Raw genomic sequence first — 25544 nt, forward strand, 5'->3', positions numbered from 1 at the left:
TTTTCCCACTCCCACCAGAAAGGAACCTAAAACACGGTAACTATCTTCCTTCAACCGTGATTTAGGGTTCCTTCATTTGTATAGCTTTTCATTTATTCATTCATTTACTAAAAAGCAAATATTTGCAGAGCACCTACTATAGACCAGGCACTGTTCTAGGCACTGGAGATAAACCCTCGTCCTCGTGGGGCTTCATAACTTCCATTAAAATTTAGAGAATCCAGGGATCCCTGGGTGGCGCAGCGGTTTGGCGCCTGCCTTTGGCCCAGGGCGCGATCCTGGAGACCCGGGATCGAATCCCACATCAGGCTCCCAGCGCGTGGAGCCTGCTTCTCCCTCTGCCTGTGTCTCTGCCTCTCTCTCTCTGTATGACTATCATAAATAAATAAAATTAAAAAAAAAATTTAAAATTTAGAGAATCCATATACAAACCGATGTTGTTAGGAATTTAAGTTCAGCTGTTTCTGTAAGAAAAGCTGTCACTGATAAGAGAGCCTCCCACCAGCTTTCACTGCATTTATGTCCACTTCTAACCTGTAATTCTTTCCAATCCCAGGGAGAAGATAGCCTTTTTTACAAGACCAAGGATCAACGTACCTCCTCTGCCTGCCGACGATGTCTGATATAGTACTTCGTACACTTGAAGTATTTATCTGCCTGTTTTATTTTCATGAAGTTCTTAGACTAGCTAAATTTGTTCTTAAAATATTTGTGCAAAGCTATTAATATACACACTTTGTAAAAAAACACACATATATCTATACATATATATTTTATAATAGTGACGGCAACAGGGCTTGGTTTTTCCTTGTTGTGAAATTGACATCTCTGAAGACAGGTTATTTTATAAAAGATCAACTATCTTGTTAAGAGTGTACAGTTTTTACGCTGTTTTATTTGACTTAAAGGCTGGAAGACAGAAACAAAGTGAGTTCAGGCAAATTCACTGTATTGTAATTTATTTATAGTACTTTTTTTTTTCCTTGAAGGAAAATACTGACTTTAAGATGTATTTTAAGACTAAAATTTTGTGCTTCAGTATTTGTCATGCAGTAGAATGGAACTTTGGGGCCGGTTTTATTTCTGACACCCAAAATGCAAAAACACCGCTAAATTCGTCACTTGTATCAGTTACTTATATGTGTATTTAGCACGTATATCGTACCCTCCGCACTCGTGTTAAGATACGGACTGCGGTGGCTCAGGGCTAGTTCACATGCCGTGCGTGCAGTGCCCGACTGCGCACTGACGGCCTCTCATCCCGTTGTCGTCTTGTGCGCACTCGTGTGCGGGCCGCCGGCCCCTGGCATCCCGGCCTTTAGCCTGCCTGCCCGTGGTGGCTGTCCACACCCCCTGCCTTCGCCAGAGCAGCTCCACCTTTGAGTCTGCTCCATCTGATCGTGACCAACAAGGCAGTGTGGACCTCTTGCGCTACGACTCCGTCTATCATGAAGGGAAGGGACGAGAACCAGGAGCGCGCGTCTTCAGAGTCCGTGGACCCATGGACAGACGTAGCGCTTATGATGTGGACATGATGGCCTTTGAAGGCGATTTTTCGTGGAAGGAAGCAAGCATGCGTGGGTAACGACAGTTACCCAGTGAGTCACTTACAGGAGAGTATTTGATTTAAATCAAAATCTGTCCCCCCCTCCCCCATATTGGAGTCTACCCAGTATTTCTTAAAAAATCTTAGAAGTAGTTCATGAAGGGGGAAAAATTTTTTTTATGCAATAAAACTATACCAATGTCCTTTGAAAATGTCAAATGATCTAAATATTTTGCCGAATGCATATTTATTGTATCTGAAATGCACTCTCCTTTCCGAGGCCTCAGACAAGTAAATGAGATGGGTCGTGTGAACCGTAGAAGAAGCCAGAACTCTCTTCCAGATCTTTCTGCCCCTCCCTGGGAAGTGGCCCCCTTGAATCAGTGTCTCCCCCCCACACACACTTTCATCTGTAACCGCCCCCCTGTATAACCTGCCGACCTCTTTACATTTGTTAAAAATGAATTTTGTAAAAGCATTTCATCGACACGAGACCTACCACGGCCGGTGGAGTGGGCAGGTGCTGCGGGCTGAGGACGTCAGGCTTTCACGGCGCAGCCCTGGCGCTCTACTGCTGCCTCTGGTCGCGCTTCTGTCGTCATTGTCATCCTCGGTGTCCCGCTGATTTCTCTGTGTACATAACCCACAATGGAGGTAGAGACGCGCCCACTGTGAGCCCTTGCCAGAGCCGCCCCACAGCGGACAGCATTGCCAAGCAGGCGATGACAACGGCAGGCCCTCTGTGCCCCCAGCTGCCGAAACTTTGAACTCCAGCGAAGAAGCTATCTGCAGCCAGACCGAGTGTGCAAGGGGCAGAGCGTGCGCATGTCAGGCGCAGTGCTTGCCGGCTGCGGAGACGGCCGTGGGTGCACGAAGACCTCTCTCCTGGGCTCGGGGCCTTGAGGCCGCTCCCCGCCAGCCTCTCTCAGGCAGCGGCGTGGGGAAGGCCCCTTGTGCCCATGCGGGGGCCCCAGCCACGGTGCACACAAGCTTCTGTTTGGAGCGCCACCCCCCTCCCACCCCGCAGCTTTTAGTGTTCTGTGTTTCCGTGGCTGGGGTTTTTCGTTGTTGTCAGTTGTTTTGTTTTGTTTTTATTTTTTTTAACTCTGCCCCACCAGAAACAAATGCAGTCCCTCTTGCGGTGTCATCCAAGGAGCACTTGGATTTGCCACCTCTCTAATTGATGTCTCCCGCCTCCCTGCAAGGATCTGCCTTTGCACCCGAGTGGGACCAGAGTGAGCAGGAGAGAAAAGCCAGCAAGTGGAGGAGGTGGACGGTGATGGGTTCTGTGCCGCTCGCCGGCCGGGCCGACGGGGCCTGCGGACAGGGACAGGCTCGCCGAGCAGGCGGGAGGACAGGAGGCACCCAGCTGGCCTCTCTCTCCTGATCTGGTTTTGCAGCTTCTTTCTGGTGAAGACAGCCCCCCCTCCCCGAGAACACCCCACATGTCAGAAAAGTGAAGTCCCGTTGTTCACAGGGGCATTTTCATCTTCTGGGTAAATTTGTCCGTAACCGCGCTTTGGGATAGGAAAGCTGCCGCGCTTTATCAGCAGCTCTGGTCCAAAGACCGTCCAAATTGAAGTCTGCCCACTCGGATTCTCTAGAAACAGTGCAGCCAATGAAAGGGAATTTGGTCTTCACGTCTTCTGATCACTAAATTGTCACTGCTGAAATAAATCACCTTCTGTCGAGGGATTAAGTTATAATCAGTATTCATCTCTGTTTTTGTCACTGTTCCCAAATTGTGTCATTTGTATTGTTTGAAAATATTCCTTCTATGAAATTAAACTAACCTGCCTTAAGAACAGAATGGAAATGTGTGTTTTTTTTTTTAAAAGAAAAATGTAATTACGTGGACTTACATATGGGAGTATACTAATTTAGGGGGGGAGCCCCTAATTGGCTCAGAGTTGGTTAGGCATCCAACTCTTGGTTTCAGCTCAGGATTCTCTCTCTCCCTCTGTGTCACCCCACCCCACACCCTGACCCCCGTGCACACAATCTCTCTAAATAAAATCTTTTTTAAAAAAATACTCATTTTTTCAACATAAAAACAGATATAAATGTAGAATAGTAAAATGAACACATATGCAGCCCTCCCCTCTCTGAATTTTGGATCAGTCATGGCCAGCTTGTTTTGTCTACACCTTTACCTGTCTCACTTCCTGTGTTTCAAAGCAAATCCTGCACACCTCAGTTCAGCTGTAAATATTTTCAGTATGTGTTGCTAAAAGAGAAAAGCATGCACAGTATCCTTATCACATTTTAACACTTAATAACTTCTAATGTCATTAAATATGCAGGGTTCACTCTTCCAGGTGTCTCATATGTCATTTTTTTTAACTGAACAGAATCCAAATATGCGTTTATTGGGGATTTTTTTATGCTCAAGGTTTTAGGGGTGTTTTTTGGTAACAGTTCTCTTGAGATAGAATTCACATACCATATAGTTCACCTGTTTAAAGTGTGTAATTCATTGGTTTTTAGGATATTCATAATTATGCAGGTGTCACTACAAGCAGTGGTAACTTTTTCATCACCCCAAGAAACCCATTACCAGTGACCCCCAATTCTCCCAACCCCTGGCAACCACTAACCTGTTTTCTGGCTCTATGGATTGATTTATTCTGGACATTTCATATAAACAGAATCACAGTGTGTGGCCTTCATGTCTGGCTTCCTTCACTCAGCATTAGCTTTTCCAGGTTCATCCATGTGGTTGCAGGTGTCAGGGCTTCACTCCTTATTGTTGAAGAATATTCCAGTGTGTGGATAGGCCATTTTGTTTATTCGTTCACCAGTCAATGGGCGGTTGGGTTGCTTCCACTCTTTGGCTAGTGTGAATAATGCTGCTACCATCGTTCATGTTCAAGGTTTTGTGTGAACATATATTTCCATTTCTTTTTTTTTTTAAAGATTTTATTTATTCATGAGAGAGAGAGTCAGAGACACAGGCAGAGGGAGAACAGGCTCCACGCAGGGAGCCTGATGTGTGACTCGATCCCGGGACTCCAGGATCACGCCCTGGACCAAAGGCAGGTGCCAAACCACTGAGCCACCCAGGGATCCCCTATATTTCCACTTCTTTTGGGCCTAAAGCTAAAGGTAGAATTGTTGGGTCAGACAGTAAGTCTGTGGTTAACCTTTTGAAGAACTGCCAGACTGTTTTCCCAAGCAGCTGCACCATTTTGCATCCCCACCAGCAGTGTCAAGGGTTCTAATTTCTCCACAACCTGGCCAACACTTACGTCATTTTGATCATGGCCGTCCCAGTAGACGTGAAGTGGTATCTTACTGTAGTTGTGTCTGTCTTCAATCTACAATGTCTAGCTCCCCACCCCAGTAACACACCAGGATCCCATGTTCTGGGCTTGGCTGATTTTATCCCTAGGCTATAGGTTGACATGTTCCTGTGAACTCTATTCTCTGTTAGTAAATACTGGGGGGAAAAGCTGTCATTGAATCTAGAAGCTTGATCAGATTCCAGTTCATTGGGATGCCTGGGTGACTCAGTGGTTGAGCATCTGCCTTCAGCTCAGGGCGTGATCGTGGGTCCTGGGATCGAGTCCCGCGTTGGGCTCCCTGCATGGAGCCTGCTTCTCCCTCTGCCTGGGTCTCTGCCTCTCTCTCTCTCTCTGTGTCTCTCATGAATAAATTTTTTAAAAAAGGGAGGGGGGGTAAATGCACATGGGATTTTGCTGGATAGCACCCCATGTCTCTCGGGGCTGTGCCATTTTGTGCTGTCACCAGCTCTGTATGCACAGTTTCCCCACAATGGCACCAATGAAACGTCATTTGCCACTTCGAGGGACGAGAAATGATACCTCAGCAGAGTCTAAATGTGTGCGCGGCTGCTTTCATTATAGAAGTTTTTGAGATGTTCTGTTATCTGTTGGGGCTGGCCCTCTTCTCTTTTTTTTCCCAGCATTTTCTCGGCTATTCTTGCTTACTTGTTCTTCCAAATGGACTTCATAATCAACTTGTCTAGCCCCAGGAGTGGGGGGAAATGATGAAATCGTTACCAGAGTGCATTGAATTTACAATTTAGGGAGTGCTGACATCTTTATAGTGTTGAATCCTCTCATCCAAGAATGTATTATATATTTCCATTTGTTCAAGACCAATTTTGTGTCTTTCAGGAATGCTCTACAGTTTTCCTCATTTATATCGAAGACATTTCTTGATAGATTTTGGCTATTTTCTGTCTTTATAGGGATAAAGACAGAAAAGAAAGAGAAGATACAAATACTATGCATACTAGGCTAGATACCTTTTTTTCCCAGACTTAAGTTAAAAAGCTAGTGTTTCCCCTTTAAATAAAATGTTGGCCTCAGGAGGTGAATTTCACACACATATTTATGATGTTAGGGACGAGCCCATCGATTTCTATTTTCTTGAGTGTTTTCAACATGGATGGGTATTGGGTTTTTCAAATCCCTTTTCTCCACCTACTGAAGTCATATGATTTTCCTTAGCTCTAAAAATATGATAAATTATATTAATGGCTTTCCTAGTAGAGACCTTTTGTGAATTAAACTCCATTTGGTCATGATGTACGCACATTCACGTGCTTTGGATTGGTCTGCTAGTATTGGGTTTATGATTTTTGCATCGCTACACTAATTTATTTTTAGTGCGCTCTCTTTGCAGGCCGAGGGTCAATGCCGTACTCTATAAAGCAAATGTGGAAGTTTTTCTTCTTTTTCTTGGCTCCAAGAGAGAAAGTTTGGAAGAATTCTGCTGAGGAGCCTTTTGGGTGTGCTCTGTGCTTTTTATCACAGGCACACTCTTGAAATTACTTGCTCTATTTCCTCCATGGAAATTGAGCATTTTAGACCTGTCCCTTGAGGTCAATTTCGGTTGAGTTGTGTTTTTCTTAAAAATGACCCATTTCATCTGTTTTCCCGTTTGTCAAGAGCACACAGGAATGTTTTGGGAGGGGATGCTGCCTTCCTTTCTAGAGGGTTCTTTCCCCCTGGCATTTCCAACTTTCTATATGTGTTTCCCCCCCTTGTTTTTCCCTGATTAGGTTAGTGATTGGAGTATTTTGGGGTTTCTTTTCTCTTTTCTTTTTTCAAGAGAACCAGCTTGGGGCACCTGGCTGGCTCAGTTGGTGGAGTGTGCAACTCTTGATCTCGGGGGCTGTGTGTTCGAGCCCCACGTTAGATGAAGAGCTGACTTAAAAATAAAAAAAAATTAAAAATAAATAAATAGAACCAGCTTTTGATTTCATTTGTTCTATTGCTTTTCTGTTGTATAACTCATGAAATGTTGCTTTCATTTTTATGAATTGTTTTCTTGGGTCTTACATAGTTGCCTTCTTTGGGCAGTTGTTTGAGTTGGGTGTGTTTATTTGAAGCTTTGTAATGCTAAACCAATGTAGTGCTATACATTTTCTCTGTCAACTCATCTGTTGAGTTTTCATTATCATTATTCCTAAGAAATTCTGTGATTTCACTCTGTATTTCCACTTTGACCCAAAGGGTGTTATTAGCATGTTTTTTAAAAGTTTTTTTCCATATATGGGCACCTGGGTGGCTCAGTGGTTGAGCGTCGGCCTTTGGCTCAGGTTGTGATCCTGAGGTCCTGGGATCGAGTCCTACACTGGGCTCCCTGCATGGAGCCTGCTTCTCCCTCTACCTGTCTCTGTCTCCCTGTGTCTCTCATGAATAAATAAATAAAATCTTAAAAAAAAATTTTCTAGATACAAGGGTCTTGACAGATTTTTATTCATTTCTACTTTCATGGCAAAATAGAAAATCCTGTTGGGCAGCCCTGGGTGGCTCAGCAGTTTAGCGTCTGCCTTTGGCCCAGGGTGTGATCCTGGAGACCCGGGATCAAGTCCCATGTCGGGCCCCCCGCGGGGAGCCTGCTTCTCCCTCTGCCTGTGTCTCTGCCTCTCTCTCTTTGTCTCTCATGAATAAATAAATAAAATCTTTTTTTTAAAAAATCCTGTTTGTGTTATTTTTATTCTTTGGAATTTACTGAGATTTTCTTTATGGCCTACAATAATCAGAGGGACAGAGTGTGTGAGCACGAGCAGGGGGGAGAGGGAGAGGGAGAGGGAGGATCTCCAGTAGACTCCCCACTTAGCGCAGAGCCCAACGCAGGGCTCCATCTCACGACCCTGAAATCACAACCTGAGCTGAAATCGAGAGTCGGATGCCTCAGTGATTGAGCCCCCAGGCACCCCTACATTTTATGAATGTTCCATGAAAAGCAGCGCATTCTGCATACCTCGGGGTTAGAAGCTGATTGCTGTATACATACATACATGCGAGGTGAATTTTCCAGGGCTGCCATGATGCATTAGCACAAACCAGGTGGCTTAGAACAGCAGAAATGTTGTTGTCTCACAGTTCTGGGGGCTGGACGTCCAAAATCCAAGTGCCGGCAGGGCCGCCCTCCCTCTGGGGGCTCTAAGGGAGGAGCCTTCCTGCCCCTTCTGGCTTCTGGTGGCTCTCGGCGGCCCTTGGCTTGTGCGTCCCACCAAGCTCTGCTTCATCTTCGCGTGGTCTTCATTCCTGTCTCTGTCTCCAAACTCCCTCTCCTTTCTCTTAAAAGGACACCGATCATTGGATTTATGGCCCACTGCAAATTTCATCTTGGAGATCCTTTAAAAATGACATCTGCGAAGACACCATTTCCAAATGAGGTCAGGTTCTGAAGTTCTGGTGGACGTGAATTTGCGAGGACGCGATTCCACGTACACCCTAAGCTCTATTTTGTTGGTTATTCATCACGTCTGGGTTTTCTGTGTCTTTACTCCTGTGTCATCTCCTTGAGCTGCCCTGGATGCATTGAGGGGGGCCGTTAGCATTTCCGGTTCTCTTTACAGCACCGGTAGGTCCACTAGTGGAAGCTCTTGCTGTCTTGTTAGCATAAACACCGGTGACTCTTCAAAATCATCGTTGTGTGCTGTGGCCTCGCGCGCCGCAACGTGGCCTCCGTCTCTAATGCTGCTTGCTAGGAATTCCTTCTTGTTAGATGTGATGGATGCGACCCTTTCATGTTATTTGCATTTTCCTTGTGTATCTTTCTTTGTACATCATTTATTTCCGTCTTTTTGTTTTAGCTGCATCTGTTCCTGCACAGATTGTTATATTCTGCTTTGTTAGATATTCTAAAAATGTTTTCACGTTTTTACATCGATCGTTATGGGCTATTTACATTTGCTATGTGATCTCATTTCTGTCATTTTTATGTTTATTCAAAATTATGGCTCTATCATCTCATGATAGCTATCGTCATGATGTGGCTATCGTGGTGTAGCCATTCTCTTTTCTTCGTATGCACGTGTGTGTCTGGGCATGTTTGTGTGTGTACAAACACATATGTACGTGTGCAGAATTTAGGAAGGTTTACATTTTATTCGAGCGGTTTCCTTGTATTTTTTTTAAGGATTTTTAAAATTTACTCATGAGAGATACACAGAGGGGCAGAGACAGAGGCAGAGGGAGAAGCAGGCTCCCTGCGGGGTGCCCGATGCGGGACTCGACCCCAGGACCCTTCTGCCTCCCTCTCGTGAGGACTCCTTTTTTTTTTCCTTCGTCCTCCTTTTTATTCAAAGAGAATTAAAAGGAAAGACCTCTACAGAACGGTATAATAGAATTTTCTGCAATGAGGGCAATGTTCTGTTTTCTCCAATATGGAAGTCAACAAGGCACAGGTGGCTATCGAGCATTCAGAACGTGACTAGTGACTGAAGAACTGAGTTTTCTAAAATTTATTTTTAATTAATTTAAATTTAAAGAGGCACATTTGGCTGGTGGATATGATACTGGACAGCACAAGTCTAGAAAGTCCATGTGAGAGAGATTAGCCCCAGGTATCCGAAAGCAAAATAATAATGAGGGCAAAGTGTACTTATTTTATTGATCTTTAGTTTTCTGTTTGTTAGTATATTTTATGGTCTAAACACTTCGTAAACACACCAATATTGTGGTCGATGCCATCTGGTTGGCTTTATTTTTCTTGACATTCATGCTTTGCCCTCATCATCAAATATTATTTCCTCTGTAGCACCATTTATCTGATTTCTTGAGAATTCTGTGTGTGTTCCTTTGCTATTCTTAACTTTTAAAATTGTTATCCTCTCTCTACCATGTTCGTGAGGACCCTTGTGAGGACACTGGACCCTCTGCATACGCCAGGGTCATCTGCGACCTCAGGAACCGTAAGCTAAGCACAGCTGCCAAGTCCCTTTTGCCATGTGAGGTGACCTGCGCACGTCTTTGCGGGGTGAGCACGCAGCTGGCCACAGACGCTCTCATCTTCGAAGGGCCTGTTCCTTTGTTCTAATGTGTGGGCCTTTGTCATGCATCACAATGTTTGCTTTCAGACAAGTGATCACTGTCCTCTCACTTTTTTTTTAGTAATTTATTTTTTATTGGTGTTCAATTTGCCAACATACAGAATAACACCCAGTGCTCATCCCGTCACATGCCCGCCTCAGTGCCCGTCACCCAGTCACCCCCACCCCGCCCTCCTCCCCTTCCACACCCCGGTTCATTTCCCAGAGTCAGGACTCCTAAGTCTGTCCTCTCACTTTGGAACAAGGTTTGCCCGCAGGGAGGTCCGAAGGCAGAGGCGTTTGGAAGCGCGCGCCGGGGCCTGCGGCTGGAGGCCCAGGGCCTTCTGGAATCTGCCCTTCCTCCTTCGCACACGCAGACGCTCGGGCCAGATCGCTTTTGCTGCCCTGCAATTGTAGGCAGATCCCCTGGGTAATGAGCATAAATGGTTTCATCGCAGTGGAATTAGTTTAAGGGAAGCGCTTCACAGCACCGGCTCATCGCCCGTGTGACGGCGTCGCGGCGCGGGCACTGACCCGGGAAGAGCTCGCTCCTCCACGCGGTGGCAGAGCCGTCGACGTGCAGCCCACGGGCCTGGGTCCGGGAGGGGCCGCGGCGAGGCCGGGGCCGTGGGGGGACAACCTAGGCCTCTGGCAGCCTGCAAGGCCGCGAACCGAGGCGCCCGGCCTCTACCGCCGGAGGGGGAGCCCCGGGGCGACGGGGGGGGGGGGGTGTGCGAGGCTCTCGGAGGCGCCAGCGCTGCGGGCTCTGCGGGCTGGGGGGGGGGGGGCTGCACACAGCTGTACTGCGCCTGCGCGGAGGCCCCTCCAGGCCGCGGCCCGGGTTAGCTCTTCCCCTAGACGTGGCGGTGCCGGGGCCCACGACGGCAGCTCCGAAGGGCTGCGGCAGGCGGCACTGCATGCCCTCGGGGTCCGCACCGTCACTCGGGCCGCTCCTCTTTCCTTCAAGATGTTTGTTATCCGTGTATCTGAGCGAGAGCACACACACGCAGGGAGAGGCTCATAAAAATCGAAATTGGTGCAAAAGGATGACCTCGGGCTGCGGCGCTGGTTTCGGCTGAGGACATTCGGAGACGGTTTTGGTTCTAGTTTAGCGCCTACGCCCGCCTCGGGCCGAGCGCCGGGCCTTGGGAGGCGGGAGGTAGATCCAGCCCCCCTCTGTGCCTGCGGGCCTCGACGTGATGTGAGCTACGCTGGGCACAACTGGATCGCGCTCCGGAGGGGCTCAGGGAGCTAGCGCAGCGCGGGGCCAGGAGCCAGGAGGACCCGGCCTGCCCCCCCCCCCCCCCCCCCCCCCCGGGCGTGCCAGCGGTGTCTGTGGGGGGGTGACTGTTGTCAGGGCTGTCGGGGAAATACAGCCCAGCTGCCTCCCCCTGTCGGCAGGCTGCTGCGAGGGTCAGGTGACCTGCTGCGGACCAGTGGGCCCCGTTCGCTGACTACCTGGCGTGAGCACAAGGCGGCTTGACAATGGCTTAAAAACCCCCACCACGTAATTAATGTGTTTCCATGTCTACGCAGACTCCCCTTCTACCTCGGTGCCGGCCACCAGGTTCGCCTCCTCGGACAGAAGGACCCCTCGGTTTCCTCCGCACCGACTCCAGAATAATGTGCGAATGTCTACAGGCCAGGTACTTCCCACCTGCCTGAGCGACTACACTTAAGGGGTTCCAAATGAAGCGGACTTAGGGGCTATGGTGAACTCTTAAAAATGGCTGGGAAATGGAACATTTTTAAAAAGGATGTTATTTATTTATTCATGAGACACACAGACAGGCAGAGACACAGGCAGAGGGAGAAGCAGGCTCCATGCGGGGAGCCCGACGTGGGACTCCATCCCGGGACCCTGGAGTCACGCCCTGAGCCGAAGGCAGAGGCTCAACCGCTGAGCCCCCCAGGCGTCCCGGGAAATGGAACATTTTTGGCATCGAATTATACTCGAAGTAATCTGAGGCCAAGCCTGGTCCCCGCCCCCCCCGCCCGCGCTCCCGGTGTTGGGCCCCGCGCGCCGTGGGATGTGGAGCGGCAGCTTCAGCCTCTGGCCACCAGATGGCAGTAGCGCTCCGCTCCCAGAGCGGCCGCCGCCGCCGCCGCCGCCGCCGAGGTCCCAGCCGCGGCTCCAAGGGATACAGTGCGGGAAGCTGTGGAGAAAATAGAAGGCGCCACTAAGGACAGATTAAAGCTCAAAGGTTGCTGCACAGGTATTTGCAGAATGCTTTCGTGACGGGTGGTACGGGCTAGGGAATTTATACGGAAGAGAGATGGAGACCGACGGGCGGCCGATGAAACATTAACACCAGTTTTGGGCTGGCTTCTTCTTTCTCTTTAAAGACTTTAAGGAGCAGGATAATCTAGGAGGACTGGGAATTGTTCTCTTGGGGTTTTGCAATTACGATTTGAGAATCTTCAAGTAATGAAATCTGCATTAAAAAGCAGCCAGAAGGGACGCCTGGGTGGCTCAGAGACTGGGTGCCTGCCTTGGGCTCAGGTTGTGACCCTGGGATCTGGGATCGAGTCCCGCATCCGGCTCCTCGGCTCCTCGCAGGGAGCCTGCTCCTCCCTCTGCCTGTGTATCTGCCTCTCTCTGTGTCTCTCATGAATACATAAATAATATCTTTAAAAAAAAAAACAGCCAAAAATATTTCTTCCATGATTACTGTGTCTACATGAGTGTTTTTAAGAAAACAAGCAAAGACTGTTCCCTCTTACAAAAGTAATACACCTTAATGGTAGAAAAATTAGAAAATGTAACCAAGCTAAAAAGAAGAAAAATGTAACCCCCCCCCCCCCCCGAATCCTGCTAGGCAGTGAAATCCCACGGGTGGTTGAGACTTCAGTGCATTTGTTACCTGTTTTCTACGTTCACATAAAGGCGTTGTCGTAGATGGAATCTAGTACATCGTCGGGGCAGCACACTTTACCCTTCTTCCCTTCTGGGTTCTCTGGCGAGTCTAATAATGAAATTGACAGAAGACAGATTAACAGGAGAAAAATTTAATTATGTCCGTATGGGAGCCCACAGAAATATGAGACCCCAAGAAGTGAGCACAGCAAGCTTTTAGACAAAGAAAGCATAAATCGGGGAACAAGTGACCGAAGCCGGGGCTTGGGGTAGCACATCAGTCTTTTCTTCCCCAGTGGAGAGTGGAGAGACTATATCTCAATTCTTTCTTTCTTTGTTAAAGATTTTATTTATGTATTCATGAGAGACACAGAGAGAGAGACAGGCAGAGACACAGGCAGAGGGAGAAGCAGGCTCCCTGTGGGGGGCCGATGTGGGACTGGATCCTGGGACAGCAGGGTCACGACCTAAGCCAGCGGCAGATGCTAAACCACTGAGCCACCCAGGCGACCCCTAACTACTTTTTTTTCTGAGTTTTGTACCCAAGACACAGCAAACATTCTTAAAACAAAAGCTGTAAAGAGCTCTGGGTCTATTTGTATGTCTCTATGTCTGTGTGGGTGTGCTCTAGATGTGTGATATTTTTCTTCCTCTGGATGGTATTGCTGAAACTAATTTGCAAAGAGCTCTATTTAATTGGCTTCAAGAAAATTAAGTGTTTCTATAAATCAAGTATACCCTCAGAAATGTAGAAAGGAACCTAAATATTTTTTTCAAGTTCACATGACCTGCGGTGATCTTCAATAAATACAAAATAAATTTGTTGGTTTAATAGAAGCAAGTATTTCTTCAGTAGTTAACTATTTATTTGATATCTGATCCAAGCTTCATTGTTCAAAAGAAGTAACTTACGGGGAGGGGGGTGCTGGATGGCTCAAGCAGTAGAGGGTGCTACTCTATCTGGGAGTCGTGAGGTTGAGCCCCACGTTGGGTGCAGAGATCACTTAAAAAAATAAAATCTTTTTAAAAAAGTAATTTAAATAGATATAAATTAGGTCAAAGCTTATGCTAAGTTAAACCCAATAATGGCTATTCAGTGAACATCTAAGTCATTTCCAAATAAGATTAACATTAAATGGGAAAACTAAGTTTATCTACTTTGGGTCTTTAAATTTGTACAGAAAGAAACAAATGTGTGGCTCTATTAACAAACACACTTTATGCCACACTGAAAAACATTATTATGAGAAAGGATACACTTTCAATAATTTTTAAATGTATCTATCAGTTTGCTAATCTGCCACAGGATGCTAACACAGGAGAGACAGCTCAAGGTTGCCCGCGCCCTGGTTTTCTCCGGAAAGCAAAGATTACAAATAGTTTCAAAAATTGGAAGAAGGGCTGCGACAGCAAAATGAATTAAAGCGAGTAGGTCAGAACCCTTGGAACAAGTGAGCTAACTGCACGCAAGCCCTGCAAGGTCGGCAGCGCAGGCGCAGCAGCAGGCGCCCCAGTGCAGGGTGAGAAGCAGTGGGGCTCCCCGGCCAGCTCCTTCCTGCAGCGTGAGGATTTACCATAATTTCCGGTTTCTGAAACTGTGCTCACAGACCCTTGGTGGGCGAGCATTAGCATTTATTTAAATAGAAAATACACGTATGATCTACAGCTATCTAGATAAGTGGATCCTATATATCTTCAATTTTGTCTCTAATGTATAGTTGGGCTTATGGATGGATTGATTATCCATATGTAAAGAAAAAGGTAATTTCATAAAGTGCAAAAGAGTGAATGCATATCATACTCAAAATGGGAAATACGTGTTAGTTCATTAAGCTTTTTTTAAAAAATATTTTATTTATTTACTTGAGAGTGAGTGAGAGAGCACAAGCAGAGGCAGAGGCAGAGGGAGAAGCAGGCTCTCCTAATGAGCAGGGAGCCCGACATGGGGCTCGATCCCAGGACCCTGGGACCCCAGGCCTGAGATCATAACCCGAGAGGAAGGCAGATGCCCAACCGGCAGAGCCACCCAGGTGCCCCAGTTCATTAAGCTTTAATTTTAGGTGGTTTTATATGTGTAAGTATGGGCTGGGCCGGAATATACACTCTCTTTCTTGCTGTGGAATGATCCAATGTGTTTGAAAGCCACCACTCTTGAGCCATGGAAGAGTCTGTGTGGCCAGCTGAAAAGGCCAGTACAAGAACAACCACCCTTGGGAAAAAAAAAAAAAAAAAAAAGAAACGTAAAAGAAGAACAAAATGGGGGGGGGGGGGAGGAAGAAAAAATCATTTAAAAAAACCCGTCCCCTATTTCCTGTAACTACTTGCAAGGCTGGGAATTCTGAATTGTGGTTCCCAATAATTTACAACCCTGCCATCAGCTTAGACCTAGCTGTCCCATCTTCCAGATTGTTACTCTGCTCAGCTTAGAGCAAGCGCCTTCCTCAGTAATGTGGGCATCTTGCCGCCCCTGCCTGTCATAGGGTCCCCAGGCTCACAGAGCCATGTCAGGGGATGCGAGTGAATCTCATGCTCTAATTTTCAAAAAGCCTATGGTTTGTTTTAACTGCGTTACACAGAAAGGATGTATTATTCACTTAATGTAGTGCAGAGGCGACTGTGCCACCCTCTCTGAGTACATCTATATACATCTATAATTAATTAATACCTAGTGCCAGCTTTGGGCCATTCCTTTCCTAGATAAGCCTTGTAAGTCTTTGAAATCGAGGAGGTAACATCTGAACTAATAAAGCTGAGGTTGTCAGGAAAAAGGGGGTTCCGTTTGCTTAGTTTTTGTTTTTTGTTTTTTTTACAGAATCACTAGAAACAATAAGGATGAAAGAAAATGGCTGTATATGAAAAGTAGGAGGTGTGTTTTGGGTAAAAGCAGGTATGAGGAATGGAGATGCATTTTTGGTAAAGGGAAAAAAGAAAGTAATTTCATCCTAAAGGAAAACCGTTATTTCAGAATAAGAAAGAAAAAAGGACAAAACCCAAATGGATATAGAAAGTTGTAGAAGGTTTGCAGAAAAGGGATCTTGAGAGAGGAATCTTATGTGTGGCAAAGCAGAGATTAAAATAGATTTATTTAAATTAAAAAAAAGATTTTATTTATTTATTCATGAGAAACACACAGAGAGAGGCAGAGACATAGGCAGAGGGAGAAAAGCAGGACCCTTGAGGGGAGACCCATATGGGACTGGATCCCAGGACCCGGGATCACCCCCTGAGCCGAAGGCAAATGCTCAACCACTGAGCCACCCAGCTACCCTGGATTTATTTACATTAAAAAGAAAAAAAAAAGGGGAGAAATTTAATATCAAAAGTACAGTGGTGCAAAATTAGAATTTGGTTTTCTCTCTGTTCAAAGGACAAAGTTTTCTTAGTTATTGGTCTGCTCTTTGTTTTTTTTGTTTGTTTGTTTGTTTTTCGGTCTGCACTTAATAAGAAATTGCAAACAAAGGTTTTTCTTTACCTTCAATGTAACCTGCCTAGAAAACAAAGATTCTGTGTTTTGTCTTTATCAGGTTTACTTAAGCAAACTTATGTAAAAAGCTAAGTTTTTTCAAATAGGTTTTTTAAAATTTATTTTTACATTTTTTAAAGATTTTGTTTATTTATTCATGAGAGAGAGACAGAGAGAGGCAGAGATATAGGCAGAGGGAGAAGCAGGTTCCATGGAGGGAGCCCTACATGGGACTCGATCCCCAGTCCCCAGGATCACACCCTGGGCCGAAGGCAGGCACTTAACCGCTGAGCCACCCAGGGAATCCCACTCAAATAAGTTTTTAGTGTTATGTTAAATTTCACAGGATGCATTGTAAAATAAGAAGTGATGCTAAGCTTTCTTTAGGAAATATTTATATGGAAGCTATTAATGTAAACATTCCAGAAATTATATGAAATTCATGAGAATCTGATGTACTGACATAGTGTTATCAGCCATAATTCCAGTCATTGTCTTAAAATACTGCATGTTGGAGAAATAACCAAATTTTCTTGTCAATTGCATTATAATGAATTCTCATCTGATCTTTAGCCATTGCCAGTTTTTAAGTCTTTTGTCATTTACAGCTAGTCATTGTTTTATTCTGATGCTTTTGCAAAAATGTTCCTGCAAAAGTGCTTTATCTTTGAGGAGATTCATGAAAAAGACCCTGACAAGCACCCTATGGAATACAGGTCTCTGCTGACCTTAAGATCTTAACACTGAACTGGGTAAGAATTTCTAAAGCTTTCATGGAAAAGTGATGAATTCATCAAATAACAAAAGATCGAGATCAACAAGAATTAATTACAGGAGACCAAAGGAACTAATGAAGATAATTAGACTTTTTTATAACTTCACTTAAAATATTGCTGGTTCGTTAATGTCTTGTTTGCAGATTTAAAAGGATCTGAAAGAGCATGATCCATCACTATTTTTGCTGCACTCAGAAATAATCAGGCCAAGTTTATTAAAAGTCGACTTAATTTGCAAAACAAATTAGTCTTGCCATGGTTGTCTTTGATGGAAATGATTATGGAGAGAAAATTATGTTTCAGTAACACACCCTTGTGGATTTTAGATTCTAGTGCCGTTGATCATCTGAGGTTTATTTTCTACCCGCAAACTGGAGTGGATCCTGAATTCTAATTTCCTCCAATATTTGGCTAAAACCCTGCAGCCTAGCATTTCCAATTTTCTCCCACTATTTTCACTTGCAATCACTCTGAGGCTAAGCCTGCCTTTTCCCCGAAACCATGCAGGCTGCAACTGGACAACTTGATAAAAACTTCAAAGAAATCACAGCAGCCCATGTGCGGCTCTTTGTGCCTGCAGCTGTGCAGCCACTCAGATCACCGGGGACATTGACACTGCGAACAGGACCATCTGATTGCCCGACCGCACTGTTTGTGCTCTGCCTAAAGATACTTAGAATCCGACTTTTAGAAATTTTCTCAACTGACAGCTCTGCAAACTCAGAAAATGGAATTTCTAATTTGCTTGAACTATTCATGTTTTTCTTTTGTTTCCATAGAAGTGCCTCTCATTAAAATTACCCGGTTAGGGCAGCCTGGGTGGCTCAGCGGTTTAGCGCCTGCCCTTGGCCTAGGGCATGATCCTGGAGACCTGGGATCGAGTCCCACGTCGGGCTCTCTGCATGGAGTCTGCTTCTCCCTCTGCTTGTGTCTCTGCCTCTCCCTCTCTTTGTGTGTCATGAATAAGTGAATAAAATCTTGAAAAATAAAATTACCTGATTGCTCACATTGTATGGAAGCCTGATTCAGGTGGAAGCCTGCCTCCTGAAACACAACGTCCTCAAGTTCATCCTTGGCCATCACGAGGTTACGTGTTTGCTGATACATCATGTTGTGCCTGTGTAAATAACCTTAAAAGTTCTTTTGTAGATTGACTTAGGTGAAACCTGAATCTGATTATAAGCCATTGGATTTATTTGGTTGGTGAAACCTTGGCTCCCGGGTAGCTGTGCTCTGGGGAAGTTTTCAATCCTTGCCTGTTGTTTTCCCTATAATCATATTGACCTTTGTGGTGCATTACATAGGACTCAACTAATGGAAACAGCAAGTGTGTGATCCTGCTGCCTGACTGCACCCAGCACGTCGAGGAGGAGGAGGATGCTATGAAGGCTGGTCATGCCCTGAGCCTGCTGAGAGAAGGGCCCAGACGTGGGGAGGGGCTGTTAAAATGAGAAACAAAGCGAGTCCCACCTTGCGGGGTCCCTAAGCAGAAAGACCCGGTTTGGTCACGCAGGCGGGGCTTGATTCGGCTTCGGCTGCCAGGCTTGGTGGACCTGGTCACTCCTTGCTCACGTGTCTGGAAATGAGAAGCAAACCTTGAACGCTTCCCAAAGTTGATAAAGGCCTTGGTAACCACTGAAAATTGTAATTATTGTAACTAATCAGTGCGAAGAACGAACAGTCGCAGCTTTGTCACTAACAGGGGCACCCTTGAGCCTCATTTCGGGCTGAGTGTCGGGGTCTGCCAACTGCTGGTGTGTGCACAGTAATTTTTCTTTTTTCCCCTGTTTTTCTTTTCTTTTTCCTTTCCCTTCCTTCTGTCTGTCTCTGCGTCTCTCTCTCTCTCTCTCTCTCTCTCTCTCGCTGCTGACTCACGGGGTTGAGGCTATTTGGAACCTCTGAGGGCAGTCCCCACACGCCGTGCGGAATGACACGTCCGTCTTAGGCCTTCCCTGAACCGCCCGCCTGCCCTCCTGGTTTTTCACACTTGAGCGTGCCCTGCAAGAGGAGGCCAAGCTAAGCCACCCGCAAGCAGCAGCGCCCCGCAGGGAGGACGGCGCCTCCACGGCCGCGGGAGGCCGCGCTGGGGACCCCCGCCGTCGCCCGGATCGCCCCGGTCGCGGCGGCAGGTCCCCCCGGGAGGCGAGCGGCGGCCGCGCGGGGCGGGGCCGAGCGGCGGGGCCGGCACGTGACGGCGCGGCCGGGCTCCGCGGGGGGCGGGGCGGGGGCGGGGCGGGGGGCGGGGCCGCCCGGGGCGCCGGGGCCAGGTCGACGTCTGCCCGGGGCCGGGAGAGCGCGCCGCTCGGGCTCCGCCTCCGCGAGACCCTGAGCCCCCGGAGTCGGGGCTTTGGGTCGCGCTTGAAACTTTAGAGCTCGGGAACCGGAAAGCCGAAGGTAAGTCGCTCACCACCTAGAAAAATCAGCCTGGGACGAGTGACCTAGAAAAAGCACAGGGCCACACTGTTGGCTTTTGAAGTCCGGCGCAGAAAATGATGGTAGATCGCTGTGAGGGGCAGAGGGCCCGTATCCGTGCCCCGAATTAGAGACCTCCCGAGCGGAGATGTGCTTAATCCGGAGGGAACGGTGGGAAAAGGGCCCTGGTTAAATATAGAAGGACGCGAAAGCCGCCGCAATAAATAGCAAGTGGGTAGCTCCTGGCTGCTTGCGAAACAACCTATTTCACATCTCTTTCGGCGGCCAGGAGGCCAGGCCCTGTAAAAAATCGTGATTGAAACTCTCGAAAGTGAACCAGCGTATGAAACTGGAACACAAGTGCGACCAGTTTCTGCTCTTGCCCTTTCACATTTCAAAGCCGTGTCTATGGCTCGGCAGAGGAAAGTTGCATTGGGTTCACTGCTTACGTTTGAAATATGCCATTTCAAATGGACATGACCACTGTTGGAATTTTCTGAGGCTTTCGAGGGAAGGCTTTGAGTTGTGAATGGGAAATGTTGACATCGTGCGTGTTTTCTGTAATAGTAAGATGACTCACTTCTGCACAATGTGATAAAAATTAAAAAGCGTGAAACAATGTTACAGAGTTATTATGAATTAACTCTTTCATGTCTCTGAGACATCAAATTCCTGGCCACAACGTTAAAAAAACCCACTGACACGAGTACAACCATGCTCATGCTTTAGTGCTTTATTTTAAATAAATACTCCAGTAAGCAGTAGGACTATGTGGCATCCCTTTTTTTAATCTTTGGCAAATACAAGTTTAATAGTAGAAAGTAGCTGTTGAGAGTAAATAAAAGCATTATTCATCAGTGCGAATAGCCTAATGGTCCATAAGGAATATGCTTCAAATTACAGTATTTGGTATCTTTGCTACATGATTTGAAACCCTGAACCTCTATGCAGAGTATTTCCAGAGACTTTGTATTTTACCTGTCACTTGGATCTGCACAAAATATGTTTCTCCGTTGCATCTCATAAAGACTTTGAAAACTAAAACACCAAATTGTTCCCTTTCATTACTAATCCCTTTATTGCTAACTCTTTTGAAATCCAATTACGTGCTCGGAGCCTGCAATCACTCGGATTTCGCCCTCTGTGCTGTTTGTTTCCCGTAGTTGCTGAAAGCCTAGGCTCGCCGCGCTCCTCAAGCGAGCTGCCCCGAGGGGGCGCGGGAGCGGGGCTCCCCGGCCGCTCGCTCCTCACCTCCCGGGACGTCCAGGGTCTTCCTCGCCCCCCACCCCCTCCCCACCTCGCCCCGAGGGCGTCACGTGGCGGCGTGGGGCCCGCCCCCGGTGACGTCACCGCGCTCGCAGCCGTCGCGCCGAAGAAAGGATGCTCTAGGATGCCGTGCAGGTGGGCGGCGGGGATGCGCCATGCGGCACTGCAGGTAAGGGACGCGCGGCGCCCACGCTGCAGGCGCACCCCGGCCTGCAGGCCCGCAGCCGGTCGGCGCCCCAGAAAGCGAAAGTGGGGTCTTCGGCGGCTGCGGCTGCTGCAGGCACCAGGCGGGGGTGCGGGGGGGGGTGTTGCAGGCCCACGCGTGACTTCGGGCTTGGCGTGCCCATCCGGGAAAGTGGGCAGGGGCCAGACGGGAAGACCGGGGCCTCTTGCCCCGGCGAGAAAAAAAATCCGGAATGATCATGCATTATAAAGCGAGAAACGGGCTGGTCCAAGATAACTGTCAACTGCTTTCCAGCTGTCATTGTGCTTCCTAAATAATTGCCACATTTACCGATTCCCCCTTCAGGACGTTTGTCCTCAGTCTTTAGCCCGATTTCTTCTAAAGCAAGAGCTACTTTGCTCTGAATGGAACGGGAACTTACTGGTTAGCAATTTAAAGAGCTAGATGTGCAGCGTAAGTCGTTTGGCGTTGTTCTGCAAGGTTCCAGCCTTTAGAGGGGATGTGTCAGAAATGCATTTTCTCCCCCTCCAGGTGTCTTAAGTAGATGAGAAAATGACAGCATCCAATCCAATCAAATCCATAAAATAAAATGCAAGCCCCGAAGATTAACTGCGAGTGTAAGAGACAGCGGATCAGCTACATCTCTTAAGAACAAAATGGTTTTTAGAAGGGGGTGGGGTGGAGGCGAACACCCAAACGGAAGAATTCCCAGTGTTCTTTTTAATTCCCCTGCTGAATAGTTAGCTTGCTGAAGAAGGGGCTTGATGACTCAGCGGCAGATGGAGGGGGTCAGGTGACTTTTCAGTTCTGGCTGGACAGGGGGTGGGATTTTAATGGACTCTGTTAAGCATTCTAATCTGTTCACATTCCTTTCTCTGGTTCAAATAGGACCTGAGGCCAGGACACGGGTGGGCACCCTTGGGAGGAGAATGTGACGTTCTTTTCTGTAAAACGTGACCCTCCCTGGAAGTTAGGGCATCAGTAAACTGTGCTGGAACACACAACATGAATAATCTGATTCCCCAGTAACTGTTGGAGGACAGTATTAAAAAGCAATGCTATTTTAGCTGATAATATAAGGAAGGGTTTTTATTCTTTACCCCCTGCAGTGGGCTTACTGTCAGGTAGCCCAGATAGCTTTGGTTCTAAGGAGGGGATTTATATAGTTCTCCCTCTGCTTTCTTTTCTTTTTAAAAAATTTATTTAATTTATTTTATTTTAAATTTATTTTTATTTTTTTTCCTTTATTATTTGTTTATTGGAGTTCATCTGCTTTATTTTCTAACCGATTTCCAATTAATTTCGGAGTAAGGCAAAGCTATAAAAACGATGGAGAATTCTCTTCCAACTTAGAACTTTGTAAGATTGCCATCCAGAAGACATCAAGGAGAAGAGAGGATGTGAGCCCTGTTTAGAGAAAAATGGGGTTAGAGATGGGGGGGGAGGGGTGAAGTCAGCAAAGAAAAATGGGATGGGGATGGGGTGAAGTCAGAGACTTACCATTTGCTAAAATCAAAATGTTTCTGAGAAATTAATGCTATGTCAGAAAACGAGCTGGTAAGATATTGGGACGTAGTCTTGCATGTACTTGGGTCTAGAGAGCCAAATGTCAAAGTCGTACCGCTGTCCTTATCCTCGCCTATATATGTCCATACATTCGTGTCTGTATCTCTACAGCTGTGGCTTTGCTACTGTAGTCTTGTTTTTATGAATTCTGCTTATATAAGAAAATACCAGGCTATTTTCCAAGGTGGGTGTACCATTTTGCATTTCTGCCAGCAACCTATGAGAATTTCAGTTGCTGAGGATCCTTGCCAGCACCTTGGTTTTGTTTGTTTGTTTCTTTAATGTTAGCCCCGCTAGTAGGTACATAGGGGTTATCCCTTTGTGTTTCTTTTTTTTTTTTTAGGTGACTGAATCTTATTGTGTATAAATGATTCCCTGCCAGCACTTCAGTATTGTCAGTTTTGTTAAAAAAAAAAAAAATTAAGCATTCTGGTAGGTAGTTATGGCATCTCATTGTGGTTTCTTTCTTCTTTATAAATTTTTAAATAATTTACTTATTTATGGTGTTTTGAGTCTGTTTCTCCCTGCTAGAATAAGAAGTCCACGAAGCCTCAGGTTTGTGTGCTTATTGTGCGTTCCTCTATCTCCAGCACTGGGCGTGGTACCGGGAATATTTAGTTACTGTTTAATAAATCAGTCGATGTTTAGTAATTGAGCAGGTCCTGAAGGCCTGGGGGAGCTACACCAGAGGGGGTTAAACCATCGCCGGGCCTCTGCAGTTCCCTGACTCGGGGATGAACCGGATTTGCCAGCACGGTTTCAGGCTGAACTCATTCTCAGGGAGCTCGCTAGCAATTTTCATTACCTAGCTGGTAACTGATCTTCATTTTTCATTAATTATTTTCAAGTCCCTGGATCCAACCATGCTTGAAGCTTCAATTAAAAAAAATTATTTCTCCCACTGCCTACCCCCTGCCTTGGCAACCACCAATCTGCTCTCTACGAGCTCCCCCCCCTTCGATTCCCCACGGTATTTGACTTTCTCCGACTTCCCCTTAGCATAATGCCCTCGAGGTCCACCAGGTTGTTGCAAATGGCAAGCTTTCATTCCTTCTTAGGGCCGAATAATATTCCATTGTAAACATGTACCGCATCTTCTTTATCCGTTCATCCACCATCCATCCGCAGACGGATTGTTCCCTTGCCTTGGCTTTTGTAAATAATGCTGCAGTGAACACAGCAGGGCAGATATCTTTTTGAGCTAAGTGTTTTTGTTTTCTTTGGATAAATACCCAGAAGTGGAATTGCTGGATCATGTGGTAGCTCTATTTTTAGGTTTTCTGAAGAGCCTCCATTCTGTTTTCCACGGTGGGGGCACTAGTTTGCATTCCCACCAGCAGTGCACGAGGGTTCCCTTTTCTCCACAGCCTGGCTAAGGCTTGTTATTTCTGGTCCTTCTGTTAATAGCCCTTCTAACAGGTGTGTGGTGTTATTTAGTTGTGGTTTTGATTTGCATTTCCCTGATGATTAGTGATGTTGAGCGTCTTTTCGTGTGCCCATTGTTCATCTGTCCATCTTCTCTGGAAAAATGTCTATTTAGATCTGTCCATTTTTTGATCAGATTTTATTTTCTGCTGAGTTGTGTTCTTTATATTTTGGGTATTCGCTTCTTATCAGATAGATGATTTGTAGATGTTTTCTCCCATTCAGCAGGCTGCCTTTTCATTTTGTAGATGAATTCTTTTGCTGTGGAGCTTTTTATTTTTTTATTATTTTATTTTTTAAAGATTTTATTTGTTAGAGAGAGAGAGAGAGAGAGAGAGAGGCACAGAGACACAGGCAGAAGGAGAAGCAGGCTCCAGGCAGGGAGCCTGATGCGGGACTCGATCCCACGTCTCCAGGATCAGGCCCTGGGCTGAAGGCGACCCTAAACCGCTGAGCCATCCAGGCTGCCCTCTGTAGAGCTTTTTTATTTTTTTTATTTATTATTTTTTTTAATAATCAAAGACTTTTTATTTATGATAGTCACACAGAGAGAGAGGCAGAGACATAGGCAGAGGGAGAAGCAGGCTCCATGCACCGGAAGCCCGATGTGGGATTCGATCCCGGGTCTCCAGGATCGCGCCCTGGGCCAAAGGCAGGCGCCAAACCGCTGCGCCACCCAGGGATCCCATGTGGAGCTTTTTAATATGACTTCTTTATTTTTGCTTTTGCTTTTGGTGTCAGATTCCAAAAATCATCTCCAAGACCTGTGTCAAGGAGCTTACCGCCTATGTTTTCTTCTAGGAGTTTTATGGTGTCAGGTCTTAGGTTCAAAAGTCTTTATCTCGAGTTAATTTTTTATCGGTGTAATTTTGTATATGGCATTTCTTACAGAGCTTGGACGTCCTGATGTGTTGTTGCAGTAATTCAGCAATTTGTTTGTTGCAATTTCCTTCATTTGGTTCAGGTTGGCTACAGGGAGTAAGATCCTTGGGTCCCTTCCTTCCTTCTCCCCCAGTCAGCCCTAGATAGAGCAGAACAGGTGATAAAGACAGATGTCGTAGAGACTGGATTCTACTTCTGGCTTCTGGACTGTGTAGCCTTGGGCATGTTACTTTGTGTCTTTGGGCCTTAGTTTTCTCATCAAAGTAACCAAGAAATTTAGATCAGGGTTTCTCTCTGCCTCAGCACTGGTGACCTTTAGGGCTGAATAAATGTGTTGTGGTGGGGCCATCCTGTGCACTGTAGGAGGCTTAGCGGCATCCCTGGCCTCTGCTCACTCCGCCAGGAGCGCCCCTCCCCTGGTTGTGACAAGCAGACCGTCTCTGGCCGCTGCCACCTGACCCCCCGGGGTGGGAGCATTGCCTCTGGTTGCAAACCACTGATGTGGATGGTCTCTAAATGTTCTTCTGGCTTCAGTAGTCTAGAATTCACTTTCCTATGGTTGGTTTGACCTAAGCCCTTGATCAGAGATCCGATTCCCTTTCATCACGTCATAAATATTGGAAAATACAAGAAAGCTTTTTGACACTGTGGGGTTCCAGAAGTAGCTTCTGTCCAAAAGGGGAGGCCAGTGTGTGCCACTGAGAGCTGGGAAGCTGGGTGGGGAGGAGAGAGAGCACGGGGCACCAGAGCGGCGTGTGCTGGAGCCCGGGGGCGCCCCGACACCCCTGTCCTTGTCACCTGAGACCCCCGCACAGACCTCATAGCCACGTCCCTTCCTCATCGGTACGCGTGGGCCGGCGGCGCATCACGGAGG

At 46.7% G+C, this 25544-nt stretch overlaps 2 protein-coding genes and 1 long non-coding RNA gene across 4 annotated transcripts in view; 2 read left to right on the forward strand and 1 right to left on the reverse strand.

Annotated features, from left to right (window-relative positions):
• WWC3 (WWC family member 3) overlaps positions 1–3356 on the forward strand; it is a 119920-nt gene extending 116564 nt beyond the window's left edge. The window contains exon 23 of the mRNA XM_026015289.2: positions 557–3356. Coding sequence (XP_025871074.2) covers positions 557–623 — 67 coding nt within the window. The 3' untranslated portion in view covers positions 624–3356. The remainder of the gene's footprint in view (positions 1–556) is intronic.
• Positions 3357–11584: 8228 nt separating this feature from the next.
• Positions 11585–18951, reverse strand: LOC140596098 (uncharacterized). The gene is made up of 4 exons (XR_011998131.1): positions 18811–18951; positions 18406–18511; positions 12704–12805; positions 11585–11995 (listed from the first exon to the last, which is right to left on the reverse strand). It is a non-coding gene; the product is annotated as an uncharacterized lncRNA (long non-coding RNA).
• A 218-nt stretch (positions 18952–19169) lies between these two features.
• Positions 19170–25544, forward strand: part of CLCN4 (chloride voltage-gated channel 4) — a 69575-nt gene continuing 63200 nt past the window's right edge. Inside the window, exons 1-2 of one of the 2 annotated variants that reach the window (XM_026015319.2) lie at positions 19170–19329; positions 20511–20782. The gene's annotated coding sequence lies outside the window, so the exon portion shown is untranslated. The remainder of the gene's footprint in view (positions 19330–20510; positions 20783–25544) is intronic. The other variant, XM_072743486.1, reaches the window with a different exon arrangement.

The sequence above is a fragment of the Vulpes vulpes genome, chromosome X (genome assembly GCF_048418805.1).
Source record: "Vulpes vulpes isolate BD-2025 chromosome X, VulVul3, whole genome shotgun sequence".
In the NCBI taxonomy this organism is placed as follows: domain Eukaryota; kingdom Metazoa; phylum Chordata; class Mammalia; order Carnivora; family Canidae; genus Vulpes; species Vulpes vulpes.